Consider the following 24,397-nt stretch of genomic DNA (forward strand, 5'->3'; position numbering starts at 1 on the left):
GCACAGCCAACTCTCCAGAGGCTCTGTGCAGCACGAGGTGGAATAGCGATGTAGACCCACTGTGAGTAATTCATCAGAAAAGTCAGGCCACGCATGGTCGGTCACTCAGCTGCCTTTTGCATGGCGGTGGTCCTGCAGCCTGCACATCAGAAGGGTTGGTACCTAGGAAACGGAGCTAAAGTATGCTAAGGGGAAAACCAATGAGGACTTTCAAGAGCCATCAGAGGCCTGCCTGTTGCACTGGATCATGATCACATGACCCTGCCTAGCTTGGAGGATGCGGGGTTGGGAGGGGGGGAATAAAGGTACAAGGATCTACTCAGTGAGTTTAAGTCCTCCCTGCATGAGACATTAGTCGTACCGTCGTGTGACAATGGAGCTGTGGAGACAATTGGAAGCATGGTGGAACATTCTCTCCGAGGTTTTGTTTCTGGTTTGTTTCTGTGTTTTAATCATCAGGCTTGTCTTACTGCCTGGAGGGAAAGGAGAATGTTTCCACTGCTCTGTTTCCCTCCAAGAACAGGGTTGGGAACACGACAGTCTCTGCACCATGCTCGGGCCAGGCGGATGCTGGGTCCCATCCTAAAGGAGGGATGTTCCCTAGAGGAAGGTGTCCAGCTCATCCCAATTTGTTCTGGAGTTTGTGGGCTTCAGTACAGATTGTTGGGACCTTGAAGACCCGTCTCAGAACGATACCCTACTATAGTGGATGAACTGTACTTCAGGCTGTAAGACTGATTTGGATTTGGATTTGGGAATTGATGGCATTTGTTTTGCTTTATTGCAGTGCTGAGGATTAAAGCCAGGCTCCACATATGTTAGACATGTGCTCTGCCACTGAGCTGTGGCTCTAGCTCCTGACTTAAACAAAATAAATAAATAACAGCTTCACTGAGACGATCCACACACCATAGAACTCCCCACTCAGGCTGGAACTCAGCAGTCTGAGAACATTTGTAGAGTCGTGCCAACTGTCAAGAGTGACTTTAGGACACTTTCACTATCCCCCAAAGAACCCTGTGCCGGGTCGTTCTCAGCCTCACACAGCTCTTACTTTCTGACCCTGCAGATGTGTCTAGTTTGGACATTTCTGACTAATGCAGTCACGATACACACATTCTCTCTACAGCTGAGTGCCATTCACTGTGCAACGTTTAACACACAGCGGTGTGTGCTAACGAGTGGTTAAACAGCAGTTGAAGCATCCTCAGTTGACGGACGTCTGGACTGTTTCCGCCTTTGGAACACTGCTGTCAGCGTTCATGTCCAGTTTCATACCTTCATTTCTCCTAGATGGCCTCCTAAGGGTAGCACTGCTGGGCCATTTACTAATGCTTAACGTTTAACCTTCTGATGGCTGCACCCATATACACCGAGGGCTCCTGTTTCTCTGTGCTCTGGCCAAGAACACATTTAGCTTTCTTTGCTGCTTCATTTTTCTTTTTCTTTTTTTTTTTGTTGGGGGGAGGGAGAGCTAGGACTCAAACCCAGGGCCATGAGAATGCTAAGTACATGCTCTCCCACTGAGCAACAGTCACTGTTAGCTGCCCTCAACTCTCAGGCTTAAGCAGTCCTGCCTTTGCTTCCCCAGTAGCTGTGACTACAGGGCCATCAGGTCCTCTGGAACTAGAGTTACAGATGGTTGGGAGACGCCATGAGGGTGCTGGGAACTGTACCCGGGTCTTCTGAACAAGCAGTGGCCGATTTCACCACCGAGCCGTCTCTCCAAGCCTTCTTTACTTTTTTTTTTCTATGAATGACACTTTATTCTTTACAACTGAACTCTGGGAGTTCAAAATTAACATCCTTGCCTGCAAGTTTCTTCATTGTTTTTGGTGTTTTTTGTTTTTTGAGACAGGGTTTCTCTGTGGCTTTGGAGACTGTCCTGGAACTAACTCTTGTAGACCAGGCTGGCCTTGAACTCACAGAGATCTGCCTACCTCTTCCTCCCAAGTGCTGGGATTAAAGGCATGCACCACCATGACCCCGGCATGTCTTCATTTTTTAAATAATTCATTTTTATTTTATGTGCATTGGTGTTTTGCCTGTGTGTATGTCTGTGTAAGCATGTCAGATCTTGGAGTTACAAACAGTTGTGAGCTGCCATGTGTGTGCTGGGAATTAAAGCTGAGTCTTCTCGAAGAGCAGTCAGTGCTCTTAACCACTGAGCCATCTCTTCAGCCCATACATAAATGAGAGATGTATTTTTTAAAAAAAATAAAGACCTGGTCCCACTATGTAGCCCAGGCTGGAACTCTCTGTGTAGCCCAGGCTGGCCTCGAACTCACAGAGATGCAAATGTTGAGACTAAAGACCCGCACCACACCTGGATCATGTTAGATCGTTCTGGTATAATCTAAACAACAGATAGGCTGGATTTTTTTTGTCTCTTTATGGGTTTTGGCTTTGCTGTATTGGGGCTTTGCTCATGCTAGACAAACAGTCTACCACCGAGCTGTGTCCTCAGCAGCCTGTGAGCTTCTCACACACACCAGAAAAAGTTCCAACCTTGCATCCCACTTGCTCCGGTGAGCTTTGCCTAAATGAAGCTCCAGGAGCCGGCTGCCATCCATCTTCACACGGATCCTCTTCCTCACAGCCTCACTTGGGAAGACCAAGCCCTCAAGGATGGCATCATGCATTGCTGCCAGGGTGTGGCTTCTGGGCACTTTTGCTTATTTTTCCTGCGGCTTTTCCAAGTTGGCTTGGGCAGAACCCTTGCTCTGAGCTATAAGACTATGTGCTTCTCACCATGCTTTTTCTCCAAACTAGCTAGACTTGGGTTCTCTAGAAAGAGTTCAGCTGAGAAACTGGTACAAAAATTACGATAGCTTTCCGATCACCAACTTCAGGGTCCTTCATCATAGTGATGCTGAGTTGCCGCACCTGTGCCTTCAGATCTGAGAGACACCAGATTCGAACCCATCCAGCTTCCCGCCATTGGGCTTCACAGCCTCGGTGCTCAAGCTGAACATGGCCTCGTCCTAACAGAATGCCAGCTTAGAAATGCTTCTTTACCCATTTTCAAACTGGATTGTCTTCTTATTAAGTTGTATAAGATCTTTACATATTATGGATATTGGTCCTATGTCAGATATATGATTTACAAATATTTTTATGTTGTTCCTTTTACTTAACAATCCATTGAAGGATGAAATTTTTGCTTGTGTTTTGGATATCATAACTAAAAGACTATTGCCGAATCCTAGGTCACAAAATTTTGTAACTAAATTTTCTCCAGGAATTTTATAGCACTAGCTATTACATGTAGATCTTCAATCCATCTTGAGTTGTTTTTTATAGGTGTTGTGAGCTAGGATTCAACTTCACTCTTTGCATGGAGATAACCAACCAGCTGTCTAGGCTCCCATTGTGATAAACTCTATCTTCCCCCATTGTACTGTCTCGACGCCTTTGCCAAAAATTGACAGACCATTAACATGACAATTTATTTCTAGACTCAGTTTTATTTCACAGATCTATATGTCTGTCCTTATGCCAATACTACACTAACTTGATTACTGTAGTAAGTTTTAGAATGAGGAAATTCAAGTATTTCAACTTTAGTCTTCTTTCTTTCCTTCCTTTCTTTCTTTCTTTCTTTTTTCTTCTTCTTCTCCTTCTTTTGTTGTTGTTGTTTTTCAAAACAGGGTTTCTCTGTGAAACAGTCTTAACTGTCCTGGAACTTATTTTGTAGACCAGGCTGGCCTCAGACTCACAGAGATCCACCTACCTCTGCCTCCTGAGTACCGGGATTAAAGGTGTGTGCCATCACCACCCAGCACAGCCAGTGCTCTTAACCGCTGAGCCATCTCTCCAGTGCCCAAGACTGGTTTATGATGCATACAAAGAAGTCAGACTGGGTTGTATTTGGGAGCACTGGTGCCATGAAGTGCATGCTGAAGTCAGAGGACACCTCTCAGGAGTGGACGCTCACTCTCTGTCTGCTGCTCCTGGGCTATGTTCCAGCCTCACTGGGCAAGTCTCCTGTGTCCTCTTCCCCTCTCACCAAGGAGTGCTGGGGTTACAGATGCACAGTGCCACAGCCAGTCTTTAATGTGTGTTCTGGGGCTCAGAATCGGCTTAGTGGGCTTGCATATCTAATGCTTTCCCCTCCTGATCCCTCTGCCGGCCCCTGGGTGGGACTGTAAAAGAGACTGCCTTGACTCTATGGCTCAGTTGGGTAATATTTTACCAATCCTAAGTCTTCTGATTCATGAACATGAGATATTACCAAGGCCTTTTCCTATCTCTCCATGATCTTTTGTGATTTTCACAGTACACATTTTTCATTTGCTTTTGCTACATTCCCTAAGCACTTTATTTTGGATGCTATTGTAAATGGAACTTAATTTGCAGTATATTTATTGCTATTGTGTGAAAGTATATTTTTGTGTACTAATCTTGCAACCTTACGCTCTCTTATTTGTCCTAATAATAGTCTTTAGTAGATCATCTGGAATTTTCTACATATAAGATCACATCATAAAGCTGGCTGTGGTATTGCACACCAGTTTGGGATTACTATGTGTGTGCTTCCATGTGTTTATGTACACTGTGCATGTAGTACCCACAGAGACCAGAGAGGACATCAGATTACTTGGAACTGGAGGCACAGGAGGTTGTGAGCTGCCCAATGTAGGTGCTGGGAACCAAAGCAGGGTCCCCTGAAAATGCAGTTAAATGCTCTTAACTTTTGAGCCATTTCTCCAGCTGTGATGGTGCACATCTGTAACCCAGCTCATTTGAGGCCACACCAGGTTCCATGGGATTCTGTCTCAGAAAACCAGAACTAAACAACCACAAATCACAGGATCTGCGAATAGATATTTTTAATTCTTTTATTATCTGGGTGTGGTGTCTGTAGCATGAATTCTAATTGGTATTAATAACAAAAACCCAGAGTCAGATATTCGGGGGTGAAAGCTGAGAGATCAGAGAAGCAGTGCAGCCAGCCACTAGAGAGACCTTTTACCAAATCCTCAGACTGAAGGGGCAATCCTGTCTCTACCAATCCTCAGACTGCATTTCAGACTGTAACTGAGCTCTTGTCTTCTCCCGCCTTATATTCCTCTCTCCACTCTGCCATATTCCTTCCTGACTCCACCTCCCTAGTGCTGGGATTAAAGGTGTGTGACTCCCAAGTACTGGGATTAAAAGTGAGCCACTATCGCCTGGCTCTAATTCTCTTTTAGACTGGGTTGATTTTATGTAGTCCAGGGTGGCCTTGAATTCACAGAGATCCATCTGTTTCTGTCTTCCAAATGCTGGGATTAAAGGTGTGTGCCACCACTGCCCAGCCTCTATGATTAACTAGTAGTTTAGCTCTGCACTCTGATCATCAGGCAGACTGTTAGATTACAAACAAAATACCATGACAGGTGTCTTTTTTCTTTAGAGTTTTTTTTTTTAAATTTTAGGTATATGGGTGTTTTACCTACATGTGTGTGAACCATGTGTATGCTTGGTGGCCACAGAGGCCAGCAAAGGAAGTCAGATCTCCTAGAGGTGGAGTTTCAGATGGTTGTGCATCACCACATGGGTGTTGAGAACTCAGCCTGGGTTTCCTGAAGGAATAGCAGAGCTCCTCACTGCTGAATCAACTCTCCAGCCTGTATTTAATTTTCTTACCTAATTTGCTTTGCTTATTTTTGGAGACTGTACAGGCTAGTTTTATGTCAACTTGATATAAGCAAAAGTCACCTGAGAGGAGGGAACCTCAGCTGAGAAAATGGCTCCATAAGGCTGGGCTGTTGGCAAGTCTGTAGGGCGCTTTCTTAATAGTGATGGATGCGGGAGGGGCCGCCCCATTGTGAGTGGGTCTACCCTTTAGCTGGTTGTCCGAACAGGCTGAGCAAGCCATGGGGAGCAAGCCAGTGAGCAGCACCCCTCCACTGCCTCTGCATCCGCTCCTGCCTCCAGGTTCCTGCCCTGTTTGAGTTTCTGTCCTCACTACTGCTATACGGAACTGTGAGCTAAATAAATCCTTTCTTCCTCAAGTTGCTATGTTTCTTCGTAACAATCGATACCCTAACGAAGACAGAGGCCATTTACTGGCTAGTTCCTTTTTTCTTTGGGCTGAAGAGCTTCTCCATACATAAAAAGCAATGGAAAATGGAGAACAGTCAGGCCAGGCTGTGTGGGTTCTACGATAGGCAAGGACTAAAACTTGACTGACTCAGTGTCTCAGATTAGTGCCCGCCCTTGAGGTTCATCAACATTGGTAAATTCAAAGCACCCTCAAAGACCCACAGTTGGAAAACCAGCATGGTTTTCTGTGAACCAAACAGAGCAGCAGTGTTCACTGAGCCTTCTCATGGCTTTTTGCTAATGAAGTTGGACAAACCCAGTCTCAGGGTGGCTTAAGCTTGAGCTTTGCAAGGTGCACGGCCAGCACCTCAACTGCAGCCCAGGCCACTCAATTTCCAGTCTCCCCAGAGGGACCCCCAAACTCCCAAATGCAAAAAAAAGAGGCACAGATACAAGGCCAGCAAAGAATGGTGTGTTTTTTTACAATCTTACAAGTAGTCTTTTTAAGCGGTATTTGGTTGGTTTTTTGAGACACGGTTTCTCTGTGTAGCTTTGGAACCTGTCCTGAAACTCACTCTGTAGACCAGGCTGGCCTTGAACTCACAGAGATATGCCTGCCTCTGCCACTTGAGTGCTGGAATCAAAGACGTGTGCCACCATGCCTGGCTGTTTTGTTTTAATGTGCATGTGTGAGTGTAAATGTATAGGAGCCAGAGGACGCTATCCGGCATAGGTCCCTGCCTTCTGTTTGCTCCGTGTCTTAGTTACAGTTACTGTGCTGTGAAGGGACACCATGACCAAGGCAACTCACAAAAGACAGCATTTTATTGAGTCTTACTCACAGTTTTTAAGGGTTAGTCCATGATCATTATGGTGGAAAGAATGGTAGCAGGCAGGCACACAGTTTCTGAGAGCTCACATCTGAAACTCCAAAGCCCACCCCCAGTGAAACACTTCCTCCAATAAGGATCATTCCCAAATAGTTCCACTAAGGATCAAACACATGAGCCTAAGGGGGAGGTCAGTCAAACCACCAGTTTGCAAGGGTCTCTTGATCACAGGCTATGCCAGGCTAGCTGGCCCCAAAGCTCCTACGGCACATCTCACTTTAGGGGCACTGCCCTGGAATTACAGACACACACCACCATATCCAGCCTAAGCATGTCCTGGTGATCTGAGCTCAAGTCCTCATGTTTGGACAGCAAGTACTTTACCCAAGGGCTGTCTCCCCAGTCTCTAACAGCTTACTGGAAGGCCTGACCTACTGCATTCTTGGCTTAGATTCTCACTAAGAGCATGAAGAGCTGACAGCCAAAGGGAACCAACAGGTGGGGAAGATAGAGCTACTTCCTGAGGACAGTGGATCAGGAAGGAAAGTTTGAAGCAAGACAGTAAGTTTGGTCAAGGGACAGGTTGGGCCAGCTGTAGGGCTGGGAGCAGCAGCCAGGATGTGGCTGAGAACTTTGTGCCGGGGTCAGGGGAATTAATCCTGAAGTTCCAAGGCTGCTGCAACTGAGCAGCCTGTGTGGCCTGAGTTAAAGGTCAGACCCTATAATAAGCCTTCAGGAAGCTGAGATCGCTGGGACCCCAGAGGGCCAGGGGGAAGTTTTCAGGGCCTGCTTGTTCCTCCCGGAAGGAAACTTCAGAAACTGCCAGCTTCACTTTCAGGACCAGTGAAAGGGAAGGACCTGCCCCGAGTTCCTGGAGCTTCTCCAAAGTCAGCCAGTCAACCTTCCTTTTGAGAGTATGAGAATTGAAGTTTAACACATCTTGACAATACACCAGCAGGGTACTTGTCCACTTACCCCCACATCCAATCCAACAAAGCCTCTGCCTCTAAGCAACTATGGAGTCCATTCCACCCCCCACCCCCCACCCCCCAGGTGACACGCACCCTCTTTGAGCACTACCTGGAATGCTCAATCCTTCCTCAAAGTGCTAACCTGAACCCGTCGCTCTTCTCCAGGAACCCCCTGTGACTTTTCAGGCTCTAAGGGGAAGATGTAGTTCTCTTGGGTGTCGCCTCTCAACTATGAAGCTTTGCAGAATCAGCAGGTCCCTGCAACTTCACAGGAAACACATGTCTTGAAAACAGCTCTGAGAAATTGGGTACCACTTGCCTTTCCTGTCCAGTCACATGATGTAGTCAATATGATGTATGTCTGGTGTTCTACAGGCCATCCAAATGGCCACAATCTCTCTGAATAATGCCCGAAGCCAAGAGAGTTACCACAGCTCTAGTGCCAAATTAAAGACTGTTGTCTTTTCCACATGAATGCCAGATGTGTCCAAACTTCTTCCATTAGAGTAGATAAGAACACATATGGAAGTTCCAGGCATCCAGTGCTCACCCTCTGCCAGAACACCCCTTCAAAGTAAGAGTCATAGTGAAAGGTGAAACTGGTAGAGATGCCCTGGTCATACCCTAGAGTTTAGACCCCTGGTTCAAAAAATCAAGAGAAGCAAAAGGTAAACTGAATTCTCTTGCATCTTTTAGAAAGGAAGCATGCCTCCTTGCATTCTGGAGGGCACATCCCACTAAGAATTCTGTGGGGTCATAGAAACCTGTCAGCTTGCAGTGAGGCCTCTCCTGGAGCCACAGGTGGCTGGGTAAATGGCTTGGCACTGGGCTCTTAAGATGTAACAAGCCCTATGTGCTGGAAGTAGGAAATATGATACAACATGGATCCCTCTCTCTCTGTACACCCCAGCAAAAGCCACTAGCAAAGTCCCTGGGATCTAGAGAAGCTGGGCCATCTGCAGCAGGAGATTTTTAAGAAACTGCTCTCATCACATGACTAGGCCCTCCTTTTAACATCTTAACTATAAAGTGTCAGGACATCCAGAATTGCCTGTTATGAACTGCCAAGGTAGAAATGGTGCCCAGCCTGTTTGCTGATGGGCTAAGTAGAGGGCCCAAAATGGACAGCGGCCACATGGCATGACAGACAGTGGTCAGACAGTGGCCACATGTCAGACAGACAGCGGCCACATGACAGACAGGCAACAGCCACATGACAGACAGACAGTGGCCACAAAACAGACAGCGGCCACATGACAGACAGGCAGCGGCCACATGACAGACACAGTGGCCACATGACAGACAGCGGCCACATGACAGACAGGCAGCGGCCACATGACAGACAGGCAGCGGCCACATGACAGACAGACAGTGGCCACAAGACAGACAGCGGCCACATGACAGACAGGCAGCGGCCACATGACAGACACAGTGGCCACATGACAGACAGGCAGTGGCCACATGACAGACAAACAGCTGCTACATGACAGACAGCGGCAACATGACAAGACAGCAGCTACATGACAGACAGACAGTGGCCACATGACAGTGGCTACATGACCAGCACCCTGAAGGGTCATCTTGAAAGACGAGAGAAGACAGAGCTGCTGTGTGCACACAGGAGACTTCGCAATCCTGGGTCAGGTGAGCTCCATGATCCTGACTTTGAACATGGGTTATGGCTTTCAGATCCCAGAACAGTCAGGCGTCGGGAGGGAAAAGGTCTGGAAGATTTCCAACAAGACCTAGTAGAGGCACTTGGATGCAGGGGGACGATAATTAATAGGGCATAGAACATGGAGATTTCTGTTTCATACATTAACATTCACCGGAAGTCAGGGCCACAAAGGAAAATTAAAAGCTGAGCAGACCAGCCATCCTGGAGCAGGTGCACTGAGCACTGGGGACGGGAGGTGGAGGGACCAAAGCCCATCCACTCACAGCTGCCACCATCTGCCTTCCACATGCACAGCAGCATATATACCTCACACACACACAAAATTCGTTTTTTAAGGATTTTTTTTATGTAGTGCATGTTTTGCTTGCCTGCATTATGTACAAGCACGAAAGGCAAGCCTGCTGCTTGTGGAGGTCAGAAGAGGGCATAGAATCCCATGAAACTGGATGGTGGTAAGCCACCATGTGGGTGCTGGAAACTGAACCTGGGTCCTCTGCCAGAGCAACAAGTGCTCTTAATTTCTAAGCCACCTCTCCAGCCCCTAATATTTAATTTAAAAATGCTAAAATTTAAAAAAAAAAAGTCTACCAGTTGTAAAGAGGGAGAGCAGTAGGAGCGGCGGGCATGTAGTCTGGGGCTGTGTGTAATTACAAGGTGCCTTTTAGTACTTCACTGAGCTCATCTGCTTGTTTTCTTACCCAGAAATCCTGGCATGTGGGAAGGGAAGCATGGGATGACCAGGTGCAGATGCGCAGGCAGGCAGGGCTGCGTGCTAGGAAATGGGATCCATGCTTACCCAGGGCCGCTACAGGGCCTGACAGCCCCTGAAGGAGACAAGTAACTCAAGCGTCCTTGAAATCCTGAGCTACTGGGTGTGGCTGCTCTGTTACCTAGCTGCTCATTCCAGGGATGATGAAAGCACAGTACGACACAGCAGAACCAGCTCTTAGAAGAAGTGCAACGTCCTAACTCAGGAAACCTTCACACCCACCTTCTCAGCAACTCTCTCTGCTTGGGGCTGACCCAGGCCACCGACTCCCTCACTGAAACTCACGGCTGAGTTCTGGTTGCTGTGCCTGCCGTCTGTCCGTCCGTCCATCTATCCACCTAACCCTCTCTGCTCTTTATTGTGGATAACCAGTTGCTTCAAGCTCCTGTTGCTGTACCTCCCCCACCATAACTATAACCTGAACTAAATAAACCTTTCCCCCTAAGTTGCTTCTTTCCTGATAGGCAGTGTTCAGCCAGAGCTTTCAGTTACAAGTGTGTCTGTGATCTGCAGCCACACGTTCACCTTCACATGCTACCATTTCTAGCTTCTGTGTGAAACAAGGAGGGCCAAGAGCAGGACCATTCACGGTGGAAACACGTGCTGAGAACGCTGCTCCTTGCATTGTGTCTGGTCTGGAGCATGTGGAAATTCCACATCAGTCCCCAGATCCTGAGCATCCATACCTGCAGGCCCCTTCCCTGACCTTGTGGACAGGGAGGGAGCCCACGAACCTGCACCCCTCTCCTGCTCAGACTGACCTCTGAACTGCTACAAGCTTCCAGCCACTGGTGCTCCCTTACCCCTTGGCTCCTACTGCTCACACAGCACGTAAGGACTACTCCCCAGATACCTGCTGCCCAGAGAAGATGCCACAGTGAGTTCCGATTCTCCCCAGAGTCACATTCCCACCACCACTCGCCTGAGTTTCAGTCATCTCTATACCAGGAAAAGACAGGATGTAACACAAAGAAACAGCAAGAGCAGACACTGGCACACACCTCACAGTTTTTTATTACATTTACTTGTGTGTGTGCACGCGTATACAGATGCATGCCACAGGGCATGTATGTGATTAGCGGAAGTCAGTTCTCTCCTTCTACCCCAGGACTGAACTCAGGTCACCACCAGCAAGCACCTTTACTGCTGAGCCGTGTCACTGGCCCATGCCTGACATATTCAAACTTTACAGCATTCTTAGAATGCAGACGCTATTACTGGCCTATTTCTGCTTCTGAGGTTTGGGGAAGTAATGAAGCCTACCCTTGGTCTGAATCCTATGACCAATGACACTTACTGGGTTCCTACCATAAGCAGGCACAATTTGGTGAGCAAAGCAAATCAAGTCTCACCTTCATAAAGCTGACACTCAGAAGCAAATGATTAGTGTAATGCTTGTACGCAAAGGAAGGAAAAATGAAATGGCTGATGGGGCCAGTTAGGGTAGGTTTTTCTAAAGTATAAAGCATGGAGCGCTCGCTCAGACGAGAGTAGTTGGGGGGGGATGACCACGAGCTAGGTTAAAACTGCTCTAACAATCTCAAACTACTTCTGGACTAAATGGCCTTGGGCAAGAAATTCAGCTTTTCCAGGCCTTGGTTTCCTCCCAAACCTGGAATAATTTACACTTGCTTTACAGAGTGTGCCTGGTCACAGCATGCACACACATATCTGAGCCTCATGCTACCCTTTTTAGGGGGCCAGAAATTCTGCACTCCAAAGACACAGCTTCTCCTCTTTTCCTTCCCTAAGGTGCAAAAGAACTGAAGTCTCAATATGTAGCCTGCTCATGCCCCCTGCTGGCAAGATACCACAGCGTGGCTCTCCTAAGTCTCCTCTTTCCTTATCTCAGCTGCCAGGCAGAAGGTGAAGAGGTGCTGGAGAACCCTCTGCCTTGCAGGCGCTCAGTCCAGGAATGGCCCTAGGGTCTGCCACAGTCTGAAGATGACATCATAGCAGGTGCTTCCTAAAGTAAACACTGCACAATGTACAGGTGGTGGCAAAGTGTGGGAGCCCACAGAAGTGGGTCCGCTCCACCTGGACCAAAGGTCAGAGTTCAAGCCTACTCTTACTCCTTCAAGGTTATTGGCAGGGGATCTGACTTACGGTGTGGCTACTAACAGGATATCTTGACCTAGGGTGTAGGTGTTTTAGGGTATTAAGATGGCAACCATTTTGTGTGTTCATTGTATCATAATAAGTCCTTAGCTTTCTTCCCCTCCTGGGGTACTTAAAGACTGTAAGGGGGCTGGAGAGATGGCTCAGAGGTTAAGAGCATTGCCTGCTCTTCCAAAGGTCCTGAGTTCAATTCCCAGCAACCACATGGTGGCTCACAACCATCTGTAATAGGGTCCGGTGCCCCCTTCTGGCCTGCAGGCATACACACAGACAGAATATTGTATACATAATACATAAATAAATAATTTTTTTTTTAAAAAAAGACTGTAATTAGCGTGGCGCATTCACTATTCACTGGACTGCCCTCCCGGTACTGTCCTACGTCTCTGTATCTCTTTCGTATCTCTGTCTGTTCTGTCTGACCTTTCTAACCCACACACCCCTACCCTGGAACGCAGGAACTGACAGATGCTGCCCCAACGTGTGGCTACGACAGCAAAGGGAATGCAGAGCATATGTGCAGAACCATGAGAACTGTATGTGCTCCGGCCATGCTTCTGGAACATCCTGACAAAGAAGCCCTACTTAAAAAGAAAAATTTAGCTGGTTAGTAGGGTCCTAAGGCTCTCCCACTGTCGCACTTGACACAGCAAACCCTTCACTAGAGAAAGAGCTTTTGCACACAAACACACACACACACACACACACACACACCGGAGGGCACACAAAGCCACCCGTGTTCTCTGTTCCCACTCAGTCTCTCATACTCAATCACATGACAATTTGGTAAGGTTGGCCAAGTCTCCTCCTCTGTGCAGTGGGAAAACAATCCTCCCACATCCCCCTTCATCAGCTCACTGAATTAGCTGAGAGCCTAAGACACCTCAGAGGGAAGGAAGGTCCAAGGACACAGGTCCTCAGGGGGCTCCTAGGCAGTCCACAGACCCCAGCCAGATGCAGAGTTTGGTTCTCAGGCAGGCCACAGCCCCCCCAAAAGTCAGTGACCAGTGAGGTTTGTCTCAGGTGTTTTATTAAGTGGGCCATACTGTAGCTGGTTTCTAAGTTGCAAAACAACATAAATTTAACAGTAATAACATAGTCAGTTAGACTGTGACAAGCTTTTCCTTTTCTTAAAGAGGAAAAAAAAGAAAAACAAATACTTAAAACACATAATGGCAGGTTAAATAAATAAGATAGATGAAGAAAAGACAAACTTGTTAAAACATGCTCATGTTTACTTCTGTGCAACTTTGTGCCAACAGGAAACATGATTTTCTGCATGACAGCGGCACAATGGCATGTCCTGGTATGTCTCCTTCCCAAATAATACTGACCAAAAAAAGGGGGAAGGCAGAGGAACAGATGTGGGGCTGACTCCCTTTGACTGGAGCACAGAGTTTCCCGCTCACACCTGTGCATGGCCCATGAAAGCCAGATATTCAGAATAATGTGAATATAGAAAACATTAGTTTAAAAACCATGTGGAATGGCCTCATCGACGGGACAGGGCAGCATGTGGAACAGTCCCACACGTGTGTGCAGGCTCAGTCCAGGAGGCCACAGGCTCCCAGTGCGTGGCCATGCAAGGGAGGGCACCCGCTTCAAAATAAGCAGTGCCAACCTCGCTCCCTCTTCCTGTCACTCTTTCTCATGAAAGTGTGTAAAAAGCAGATCAGCAAATAAACTCTAAAATAGATTATTTTTTTTCCAAAAATCCTCTAGTTTTCTTTTTACAGTAAGTATACATCTCTTCTTGTCCCTTATAAATGCTTAGGTTCCTTTGGGATGAAGAGGCAGAGCTGCAGGGAGTCTTTCTGGGTCCTGCTGCTGGCTGGTGCTGGGAGGTCAGATGTCAATGCCCTTAACGAGGGACGTCTCCAGTGTGATGTTGAATTCTTGCAGGGTCTGCAGCACTCGGATCAAGGAATTGACAAGTGTGTGGTCTTTGATCAGGGCCACATCCTCATACATGTGTGCAGTGATGGGGCAGTCGGCCAGCAACGCAATCCAGTGGTGCAGGAGGTGATCTCTGGAAGGGTGAGGTGGTCCAGACAGGCCAAAGCAAGAGAAAAGAGAAACAGGACAAGGCCAAGGGGGATCCTTGAGCTAAGTCTGAAGATGAAGAAGCTAGCACTTCCCCATAGCCCCACATCCCCCCGCCTAAAGAAGCTTGCTTTCCGCTGGGAGCTGCACAACCTGGGAACAACCCAACTCAGCTATCCATGTCACCTAACTCTCCCTAGACAACCTTAGCACATACCAGTTACTAGGCTGAAGTGAGTGTTCCTTCCCTCCATCAAACACAAGTCCCAGAGCACCTCTGTCCCTCCAGCTAACACCACCAGAAAGAAATGCTAAGACACATTTCTCATGTGCCAGGACAGTTGCAAGAGGTTTAGGGCTTTTTTGCACTTGTTTGTTTGTTTGGTGGGTGTTTAGCTGGTTGGTTTGTAAATATTTTAAGACAGGATTTTTTTCTGTGTAGACCAGACTGGCCTCGAACTCCAAGATCCATCTGCCTCTGTCTCTTGACTGCTGGGATTAAGGGTTTTTTGTCACCACCACCTGGTAAGGTTTAGTTTTTATGATAGCCCAGGATTTTTTTTTTTTTTTTTTTTTTTTTTTTTTTTGGTTTTTCGAGACAGGGTTTTTCTGTAGCTTTGGAGCCTGTCCTGGAACTAGCACTTGTAGACCAAGCTGGTCTCAAGCTCACAGAGATCCTCTGGCCTCTGCCTCCCAAGTGCTGGGATTAAGGGCGTGCGCCACCACCGCCAGGCTAGCCAAGGATATTATCATCTCTACCTCGTAGACACAGTGAATAGCTTGTTCAAGGTCAGAGAAAAGTAAGACACGAACCTGGTAACTCTGGCTCTAGAATCTACTTTTTATTTTTACTTTCTTCTATGTGTGTATGGGTATTTTGCCTGCATGTACATCTGTGTGCCCCCTGTATACAATGCCAGGAAGGAAAGAAAAGGGTCTTGGATCCTCCTAGAACTTTTGTTAAGTGCCCATGTGGGTACTGGTAACCCAACTTGGGAACTCTCCAAGAGCAAAAGGTGCTCTTAACCACTGAGCCATCTCTCCAGCATCTTATTTTACTTTTGTGCTGTAGAGATAGTGGTCTCAATTTGTTGCTCATGATGACCTTGTATTTCTAGGCTCAAGCAATCGTCCTGTCTTAGCTTCCCAGTAGCTGGGGTTACAGCCGTGTAGCACAGGGCTCAGCTGAGAGTCTGTGTTTAACCACGACACCCACAGCCCCCAGTCCCCCTGGCCATCCTGCTCTCTCAGTGCTGTCCACTGCGACACACATTACCCATGGCCTCATTACCACTGCGGTCCTGATACAGGAGGGATGTTCTCCATCTCAGGCCTTGAAGGCCCTTAACTTTCTTTGAAATGTGCTTCCTAATCTGCCCTTCCCTCATCCTACTTGTCATTTCCTTCCACGAGAGCCTCATCAATCCCACCTCCTCCCTGCACTCCCTGGAGCTCCTCTCTAGCAGGGTTTCACTCATGGATTCCTGCCCCCCCACCACCACCACTTTTTTGAGACATGGTTTCTCTGTAGACCAGGCAGGCCTGGAACTCACAAAGATCTTTCTGCCTCTGCTGAAATTAAAGGCATGTGCCACCTACCTTTAGCTTTTTAACATCAAGTAAATTTCCCAGTTCTACTTTCTTCCTACCACTTCCATACGGCCTGGGACACTCAAATGTTTATTGAAAAAAATAACTACTTGTATTTACTTCTAATTCTCCCAAGGGAGTGGTTTTAAATCTTCCATCAAAATAAGCCCTCCACTGTCCCTAATTATCCACATTCTCCTTCAGAGAGCCCCACAAACACACAGGATACAGACAGAAGTAACAGCCTAGCAGAGCCCTCCCAGGTGCCTCAGTGCCCACCCTGCACGCACGGCAGACCTGCCGCTGTGATCTCAGGACTGGCTGCAGAATACTCCAGTCCCTGCAGTACCTGGCTCCCAGGCACACCAGCATCTGAAACTTGCCATCCTTGCCGATGTTTCGGGGAGTGTTGTTGATCGCAGTGACAAAGCGGCAGAAGTTGCGGGCCCTTGTGTGCCAGTTTTCCTCGGGAACTACGTCATTCTGCTCCAACGTCTCATAATAGGTTTGTGCTTTCTCTGTGAAGAATAGAAAAGTTGTGACAATGGCTCCCCAAAACCTGTTCTACAGGTCACGTGTTGTGGGACTCTCCAAGGCAATACAGTCAGCTTCAAGAGACTAAAACAAGTATTCTGATGTCAATGTGCATATTTAAAAATAATGTTTCTAGTTTTTAAAATTTATTTATGTAGCCCTTGGCATAAATATGGTATTTTTCCCTAGTCTGAAGAGATTAGAAAGCTCTAAGGACTGTGTCCTGGATAAAAAAATTATTTAGTGGGAACCACACAGAACTTGGGATTCAATACTCTCTACTGTTCTTTTGGACCTACAGGGACAGAGAGACTTGGGAAAAAGCCAGTTTTAGATGAAGGGTGCTTAGAATCTCTTCTGTCGAGAGCTCATAAAGGATGAGCACGGAGTTGGGGTGCTCCCAGCAATCCCTCCAAGAAAACCAGGGCTAACAAAGAACAGAGCTGAGGGCTGCCTAACTTGGCTTCTACAGCTAGACTACATGCTACAGATAAGACCTCCATATCTCCATGCTTTTCCCATTATTGGATACTAGATCAGCTCACCCAGGAAATCCCAAATGAAGACATTTTTGAAGAGCCGGGGTGATTTAAATCCATGCTGGAAAGCTTGTTCCAGGGCTGAAACAAGACCACACTCTCCACAAAGCAACAGCGTCAGACTGCCACGCTAAGAGAGAAAACAGGGTGAGTAACAGGCAGACTTAAACTGAGCTGCCCTCCCTCCACTGCTACCTAAACCACAGCCAGGCCAGGATGAAGCAAAAGACCACAAGACTCTTGTCTGTTGTCCAGCACTGACCATAGTGGCCAGCATACTCTTGGTGAGGACCCCCTGAAGGGCATGTGATGGAGTGGGGTAACACACAAGACATGGCCCAACAGTGCACAAAGCCAGTGTAGTCGTCTTTTGGATAGATACAGAAAAGACAGAAAGAGGCTGTGCTTACTGGGGAGCCCTACAGACTCCTCTCAGTCATCAACATGGAGGGAAAAACAGAACAACTGAGGCGAAGGCTCCTGAGGAAGGAAGGTGTCTGCCCCATCCCTGAGAAGGTAAGGCAAATTTTGTATTGGACTCTGGCTGGGCATGGTAATAATACACGCCTATAATCCCAGCACTCAGGAAGTGGAGGCAGGAGGATGGTCCCAACTTTGAGGTCAGGATGGGCTACATAATGAACTCCAGGATCCCAGAAGACCTTGTTGATGACTCTGGACTAACCACAGCACATGGACCTTGAAGAGCCTAACAAGGTAACTGCAATATCAGGATGACTCCCTGTTACTCAGAAGGCTCTGGGCTGGAGGACAGGAAGGCTCACCTCTTTCTCAGGTTTATGGAAGTGCTTCACAATGCCATTGACTGCCTCCCCAATGGACTCCTGAATCTGCCCAGTGTTCAGCTCTGAGAAAATCAAGCAGACATCCTTAAGTAGTCTCAGAGGTTACCAAGAAGGAGACTGAGGACACAGGGGATAGGCCCATGGGATGGATAAGCAGGACAGTGGGAACTTAGAAAGAAGAGACTCTTGCCCACCTACTTCTGCAGAGAGAGCTCTTCCCAAAATCTTAGGGGCAAAGTCATAACTAAGAGAACTCTATCTCCCCATGCGATGTTGGCCAGGTTTACTTTCCATTTTACTCTGGAATTCTTGGCTTCCTTAAGAGAGCCATGACTTGGCTGTGAACGATCACCAGGAAGGGGAGGCCAGAAAAAGACACCTGCTCCCCAACAGGCACATGAAGAAAAGGAGCACATCAGATTCTTCTTCCAGGTCTCCAAGGCAAGAGCCACATACACATGATGATCAAGAGAGGAGGTGGTGTTATCAGTAGTGGTAGCTCCTGGGGCTGCTGCACAGCTGGGACTGGGACTCGCGGACATCTGCCCATTCCCAGACTCTCCTCTACTTACTGGGCTTGTTGTTAGGCGAGATGGTTACAAGTCTCCGGATGACACTGGGGGACTGCTGCAGGGGCGGAGTCCGACAAGGCCTCTCATCCACCTCAGGGAGGGAGGTGAGGAGCTCCCCAACCAGCACTCGCTCCAGGCTTCCATCATCCATACCCTTCCCCAGCCATCGGCCACAGGGGAACCTGGAAGTAAAACAATGGCCCATGAGAGTTGCTCATTTCTCCAGGATCCTCCCTAGATGCTCAGCAGTGCCATCAACAAAGCCAATTCATAGAGGCATGTTACAAAATCAGACTAAGGGCTCCCCAGACTCTCTGTCCCACAGTGTGTTATCACTGGAACTACCTGAGTCACTTGGGTGACTTGGGAACATGTGTCCAGAGATGTTACAAATGTTTATTCAGTTGGAAACCATCTTGTACCTTTCAAGTACACAAGGCAGAGTCAACCCTCAAGAGCTTCCTTGAGAAGTTTCTCCTCGCTCACACAAGACAGCCCTGGGTGCACTCAGAGTCACTCACTTGTAGGTGTGTCCTGTGATCTCATTCCTGACCATCACATACTCCACAAGCCATTTGGCATACAGCCCAGAATTATCGTGGCCAATCTGGACAGTGGTGAGCTTCCCTAGGTTCTGGCACTGAGGGGATAAAAAAAAAGAAGCTGGGTCAGAAAAGCAGGAGGGGAGAGTGGCAATCCTTGGCGGCACAAATCTGACTGGCTGCTTGCTACCCATCAGGGGCAGGCTCAGCAACTGCAGGAGCAAAGCTCACAGCTCCATATACTGCCAGGTTTGTCTCCTAGGCAGCTCATGGCTGAGAAAGAAGATGCTAACCTTAGAGGAAGACCAGGGTTTGGGGTCAAGCCACTCAAGAGCATGGTCCTGAGGCTTAACAAATACCTGTGTGTAACAGCTGAAAGAACTCTGGGGAATTTCACAACACCCAGTCCACCCCAGTATGTGTCCCAGAACAAGGAAGTACTTGAGTTCCCACAAACTCCTTCTAGCCAGTGACTACTACAAGATTCAGACTCTTCCCTCAGGTCAACCTGAGGCCTGGTCCTGGCCTCAGACTGTCTCAGAACAGGTCCTGTGCTGTCACACAGGCTGTGAAACAAGGCCTCCACAAAGTCCTGTAGAAATCTCCCACCTCAGGTGTTACAAACTTGGGTCCCCACAGTCTTGGGTTGGGACCCCCAGATATCACATACCTCAAAAGTCATCTCTAGCACATTCCTGGGGATCTGCAGAATCTGTGTCTCCCCCAGTTCTCCTGATATACAGATCCATGGGTTGGCAGTGAACATGGAGCCCCCCAGCTTCTTGCTTGGTACGATCAAAATGTGGTACGGAATCACTGTTTAGAGAAGTCACAGAGGTACTGGTGGGGATTGGGAATCTCCCACCTGATGGGAGGGACCCTGGCCCGCTCCAGGTGTACTGGCATGAGTGCAGTACCTGCTATGCACTGCACAGCCCCTGGCTGCTTCAAATGTCAGCCTTGCTCTCACTATTCCCAGGGTTATTGTCCAATAAAAAAGCAAGCCCATTTCAGTTTTAAATGTGACCAACTTCTAACTGAATTCCATCTCAGAGTACTTTGCAGTCTCCTGCCTCATGAACCCTAATAACACACCAATAATGATCTTAGTGTTTACACAGCTTCCACTTCTCTTTCGCAGGCCACAGAGAGGGAAGTGGTCTTCTGATTCCAGTTCAGTGCTAATCCTATCAAGCCCACAGCCCCAGTGTCTGCGAGGGAAGATCGGCAAAGGCAGAAACAAGAGCATGAGTTACGGCAGCCAAGCTGGGAAGCAAACCTAAAGGCTACCAAGTACAGAAAGAATTTTGGCAACAGACAAGGATGAGGGTCAAAGACCTTAGAATATTCTGAACTCTCCTCCTCTGGAAGAATGGAGAGTCAGGCCCCAGCAGGAACACATAATGCTCACAGGAATACAATGAGTTAGGGGCAGGGCTAGTAAAGTCACCTATTGCCACTGGAGCTCTTCCTGCTACTTAAGGAAGAGATCTTTCTTTTTGAGGCTACCACAAATCTGTGATGCTGAGACACCACTCTTTAGTGTGTAGGGCAGGAGGTAAATGTAGCTCCCTGGCACACTTTCATTCCTTCAGCTCCAAGAGCAGAGTCTGGAACAACACTGATGTGAGAAGCAAAAGTTCAGAGAAAATAGTCATCCAGGAGCTACACCCCTTACTCCTCCCGCAGACACACAAGCAAACAGAAAATACAAGGGAAGCCAGGTGCGAAGGTGCATATAAGTATTCGGGAGGCAGAGGCAGGAGGATTGTCATGAATTTGGTTTTGATGCCAGTCTTGGCTACACAGTGAGACTCTTTTTCAAAAAAAAAAAAAAAAAAAAAAAAGGAAATAAAGTACAAAGACAGCAAACCTGGCTAGCGCAGGCAGTGGGAGTGGAGCAGAGCTACTCACAGACGGTGGTGAAGACGTTGGTGAAGCAGAAGTAGTCCACCGCGTTGAAGGAGAGCAGGTGATAGAGGAACTGCTCCTTCTCATCATCGCAGCGCAGGAAGGCATAACGCTTGTAAAGCTTCCTGTTAGAGGCAAGACATCCACACATCAATCCCAGCCAGGGAGAGGAGAGAAGCTAAGCGTGCTCATTTCTACAAGCAGATGGGGGAGGAAGCAGGAGATGTCAAGTCTCAAGCTTCTCGGGATCACTGTGTAAAGGCTGAGACCAGCCAGTTCACACGGCTGGGGCTAGAAGAAAAGAGCTTAAGCTGCAGCAGGTCCAACGAAATCACATGCTGATGTTACTAGACTGTCACATGGAGCAGGCCATGGAGTCTCCTTTGGTCTGCAGTCCATCGGAGGTAACACAACACTGTTGGCACAAGGTCTGTGGTGTTCATTCATTACCAGGCTACATCTCAAGCCTTCCAGACCTGAAAGTATGAGTCAGAATACTGCCTTCCAGAGGTGGTGCAGGGTAGGGTCCTGCTCCTACCTCAGACCCAGCTTACAGGTAAGAGACAGCACACCAAAGGCCAACTCCTTTGCCTAATTCTAGGCCCTTTGGGGTTTGACAACAATGGTACCTTCCATAAAAAGGGAGATGCTGAGAGCATAGTGTTCAGGCCCTTGTCAAAGAGAAATACAGAGAAAAAGGGAGATAACTATTCTAGTTGTCCACACTACAATCACCACCAGCTACAGAAGTTTATGAAATACCTCACCCAAAGGTCCCTAAGAAGGGAAGTGCTTGCCCTCTATTGGGTAAATGCCAATACATATAATAAGTTACTAGATCAAAGAATCTTTCTAGGAATTTAAAAAACAGTGAGCTTAGTCTCGCAATGTTTTCAGATCAAGAGGGGTCTAGAGAACAGCACCAGACAGATGTTCTAAATCACAGGGAAAAGAAGTGTAGAAATCAGAGTGGTTAGAGCCGAGAGCCCAGAAATGATCAAGTAGCAATAAGGCTGGAAAGTTAGGCTAGAACAAAACAAAGGAAGGCCCTACATCCTCAGGCTAATGACTTGCAATTTGCTTTGTTAAGTAATGGGTTTCTACATTGTGCCTTAGAAGTAAAGGAGAAGTACGGCCAATTTTAGGAACTTTAGTTGGTGTGGTGGGAGGTTGAAAAGAGGATGATGACTAAAATAAAACAGAGCAGCAAGGAAGGCAAGGAGCCAGGGAAGGTGGGAGCTAAGGACTCGGCCTCTCTAGAGGGCACAGAACAGTGGCATCAAAACTGACTTTACTCTGGACTGTGGATGTTGGGAGAGAGTGGGGAAGATGGCAGATGTTCATAGAGAACAGTAATGACATTGCAAACCGGGAAGGAAGTTAACCATGGGATGTGAAGCCTGCCTTATTCTCTCCAAGTTATTCCTATGGTCTAATGGAAATAAATACAGGACTGGAGCTCAGAAGAATGGGCAGGGCTACAAGCTGCAGAGATGGAAGTCACCTGCTCAGAGGTGACTAAAGGCATGAGTGGGTGAGATCAAGTGAGAGAAAGCAAGTAAGACAGAGACAAAGAAATGGCACATATGCAGAGAATGGAAGACTGTTGAAGCCAACGTTCTTCAAAGAGCAGGGGGAGAAAGAAAACAGGAGGCAGGGTGGTGAGATGGCTCGGTGAGTAAAAGGGCCTGTTGCCAAGTCTGAAATCTGAGTTCCACCCTGACACCTACACGGTGAAAGAACAGAACACCAAGAAGTTGTCCTCTGACCTACACACACACACACACACACACACACACACACACTGGCACAATAAATGAATATTGTAATTTTTTTAAGGAGGAAAAATAAAAGAGCAGAAGGACAATTGCAGCCATACAACATCACACAACAGTTTCAAGGTAAAGGAAGCACGACACAGCAGCAGGAAGCCACCACGGAGAAGTCAAGGAGATCTGGACTCAGAACAGGGATGTTACTTTGTTCCTCTAGAGTTTGTGGCTCAATGAATTTCATGAATATAAGGCCCCCTCCACCTTCTTCAGTCTCCAAGCTACCAACGGTCTTAGTAGCTAGCTGAAAATGCCAGAGGTTAAAGAATAGTCTATCAAGACTGACTCTTCCAAGATGGTTCTGCTCCTGCCTGGGCGGGCAGTCAGGCACACATTTCACAGACACAGCTTGATCTCTTCTAGACACGCGGCAGCAGCCAGAACAGCACTGGGAAAGGCACACAGCTCACCTTCTCAATGTAGGCAGACTTTAACAATCAGCAAACAAATAGATAACGTAGCATTTAAGTGGTAAGGGAGGGACCACACAAATGCTATCACAAATGCCTCATGAGGACAAACAGCCCAGGCATCCAAGAAAGCTCTGGTAAAGAAAACTTCTGACCAGGTCCTAAAGCAATTGGTAGACGGAGAGAGGATGAGACTAGAGTCACACAGGTGAACAAGAACAACGGAAGACACCTGCAAAGGAGGAACGTATGGCACGTTGTTGAAGCCCTGAGTGACTGGAGAGAAAGATACAGGATGGGCATGGTTTGACTGAACTCCCTCAAAGGCCTAGGTGCTGAAGCTTGGCCCGAGTGTGGTGATACTGAGGTAAGCACCTGGGCCAGAGGAGCAGCACTCTCAGCAGGGGTTAACGGTGGTCTTCTTGTGGAGCGAGGGCCACGAGAGCAGAAGGTTAACATAAACCGAGACCACTCCATGCACTGTGTCCCTTCTGCATGTGGGGATTACCTTTTCTGTGCTGCAATGTAGCCAGGGAAGCCCTTGCCATAGGTCGAATAGATATGGCTGCCTGATCTTGAACTTCCAGCATCCCATTTATTGTAAAATAAGTAAATCTTTTTTTCTTTATAAAATATCCAACATTGGGTATTCTGTTATAGCAATGCCATGTGGGCTAACACCAGGGGACTCTGCTGATGTAGTACTCTTTTCTCTCTCCTATATTCCGAAGTGCAATCTGTGAAAGCAAATCTCATTTTCTAGTCACTGGAATACTTTAAGGGTCAGAACATCAGTAAGAAAGTACTGTATACTGAGTGAATTTTAAACTAACGTCCTCTTTAATAGGGCTAGAGCTTAAAAAAAAAAACAAGATTGGGGCTGAAGACTTACTAGCTAAGTACTACAACATTTGCCTCGCTTGTGTAAGGTCCTTAATCTCCACCACCATCACCACTAACAACAACAAGCTACAAAAAAGTCAGATGTTCTGTATCTGAAAGGACACGGGGGAGTCATCTGAGAGGCAGAGAAAGAAGGACCTCTTATTCCTGGGTTTGGAGTCTCTGGGAAGTGTGAGCACCTTGGACTCCCTCCCTATCCTAGTGGGAGGTGTGGAGGGAGAGATTCTGGGGGCAATCTGAAAGTTCTGGGAAGGCTCAGTCAAGGAAGAAACAAATGAAACTGCTGTTCTGGGTTGACCGCAGACTCAGAAAAGAGATA

At 47.5% G+C, this 24,397-nt stretch overlaps 1 protein-coding gene and 1 pseudogene across 2 annotated transcripts in view; both read right to left on the bottom strand.

The window, feature by feature from the left end:
- Window positions 1-1,764: 1,764 nt before the first annotated feature.
- LOC119824129 lies at window positions 1,765-2,975 on the bottom strand (annotated as a pseudogene).
- Window positions 2,976-13,409: 10,434 nt separating this feature from the next.
- Window positions 13,410-24,397, bottom strand: part of Dennd5a (DENN domain containing 5A) — an 80,528-nt gene continuing 69,540 nt past the window's right edge. The window contains exons 16-23 of one of the 2 annotated variants that reach the window (XM_038341029.2): window positions 20,937-21,058; window positions 19,693-19,838; window positions 19,002-19,120; window positions 18,481-18,662; window positions 17,888-17,970; window positions 17,109-17,232; window positions 16,413-16,547; window positions 13,410-14,425 (exon numbers count right to left, since the gene is read on the bottom strand). In XM_038341029.2, coding sequence (XP_038196957.1) covers window positions 14,346-14,425; window positions 16,413-16,547; window positions 17,109-17,232; window positions 17,888-17,970; window positions 18,481-18,662; window positions 19,002-19,120; window positions 19,693-19,838; window positions 20,937-21,058 — 991 coding nt within the window. In that variant the 3' untranslated portion in view covers window positions 13,410-14,345. Of the gene's footprint in view, window positions 14,426-16,378; window positions 16,548-17,108; window positions 17,233-17,887; window positions 17,971-18,480; window positions 18,663-19,001; window positions 19,121-19,692; window positions 19,839-20,936; window positions 21,059-24,397 lie in introns of both variants that reach the window. The other variant, XM_038341024.2, reaches the window with a different exon arrangement.

This window comes from Arvicola amphibius, chromosome 1, assembly GCF_903992535.2.
Source record: "Arvicola amphibius chromosome 1, mArvAmp1.2, whole genome shotgun sequence".
Taxonomy (NCBI): domain Eukaryota; kingdom Metazoa; phylum Chordata; class Mammalia; order Rodentia; family Cricetidae; genus Arvicola; species Arvicola amphibius.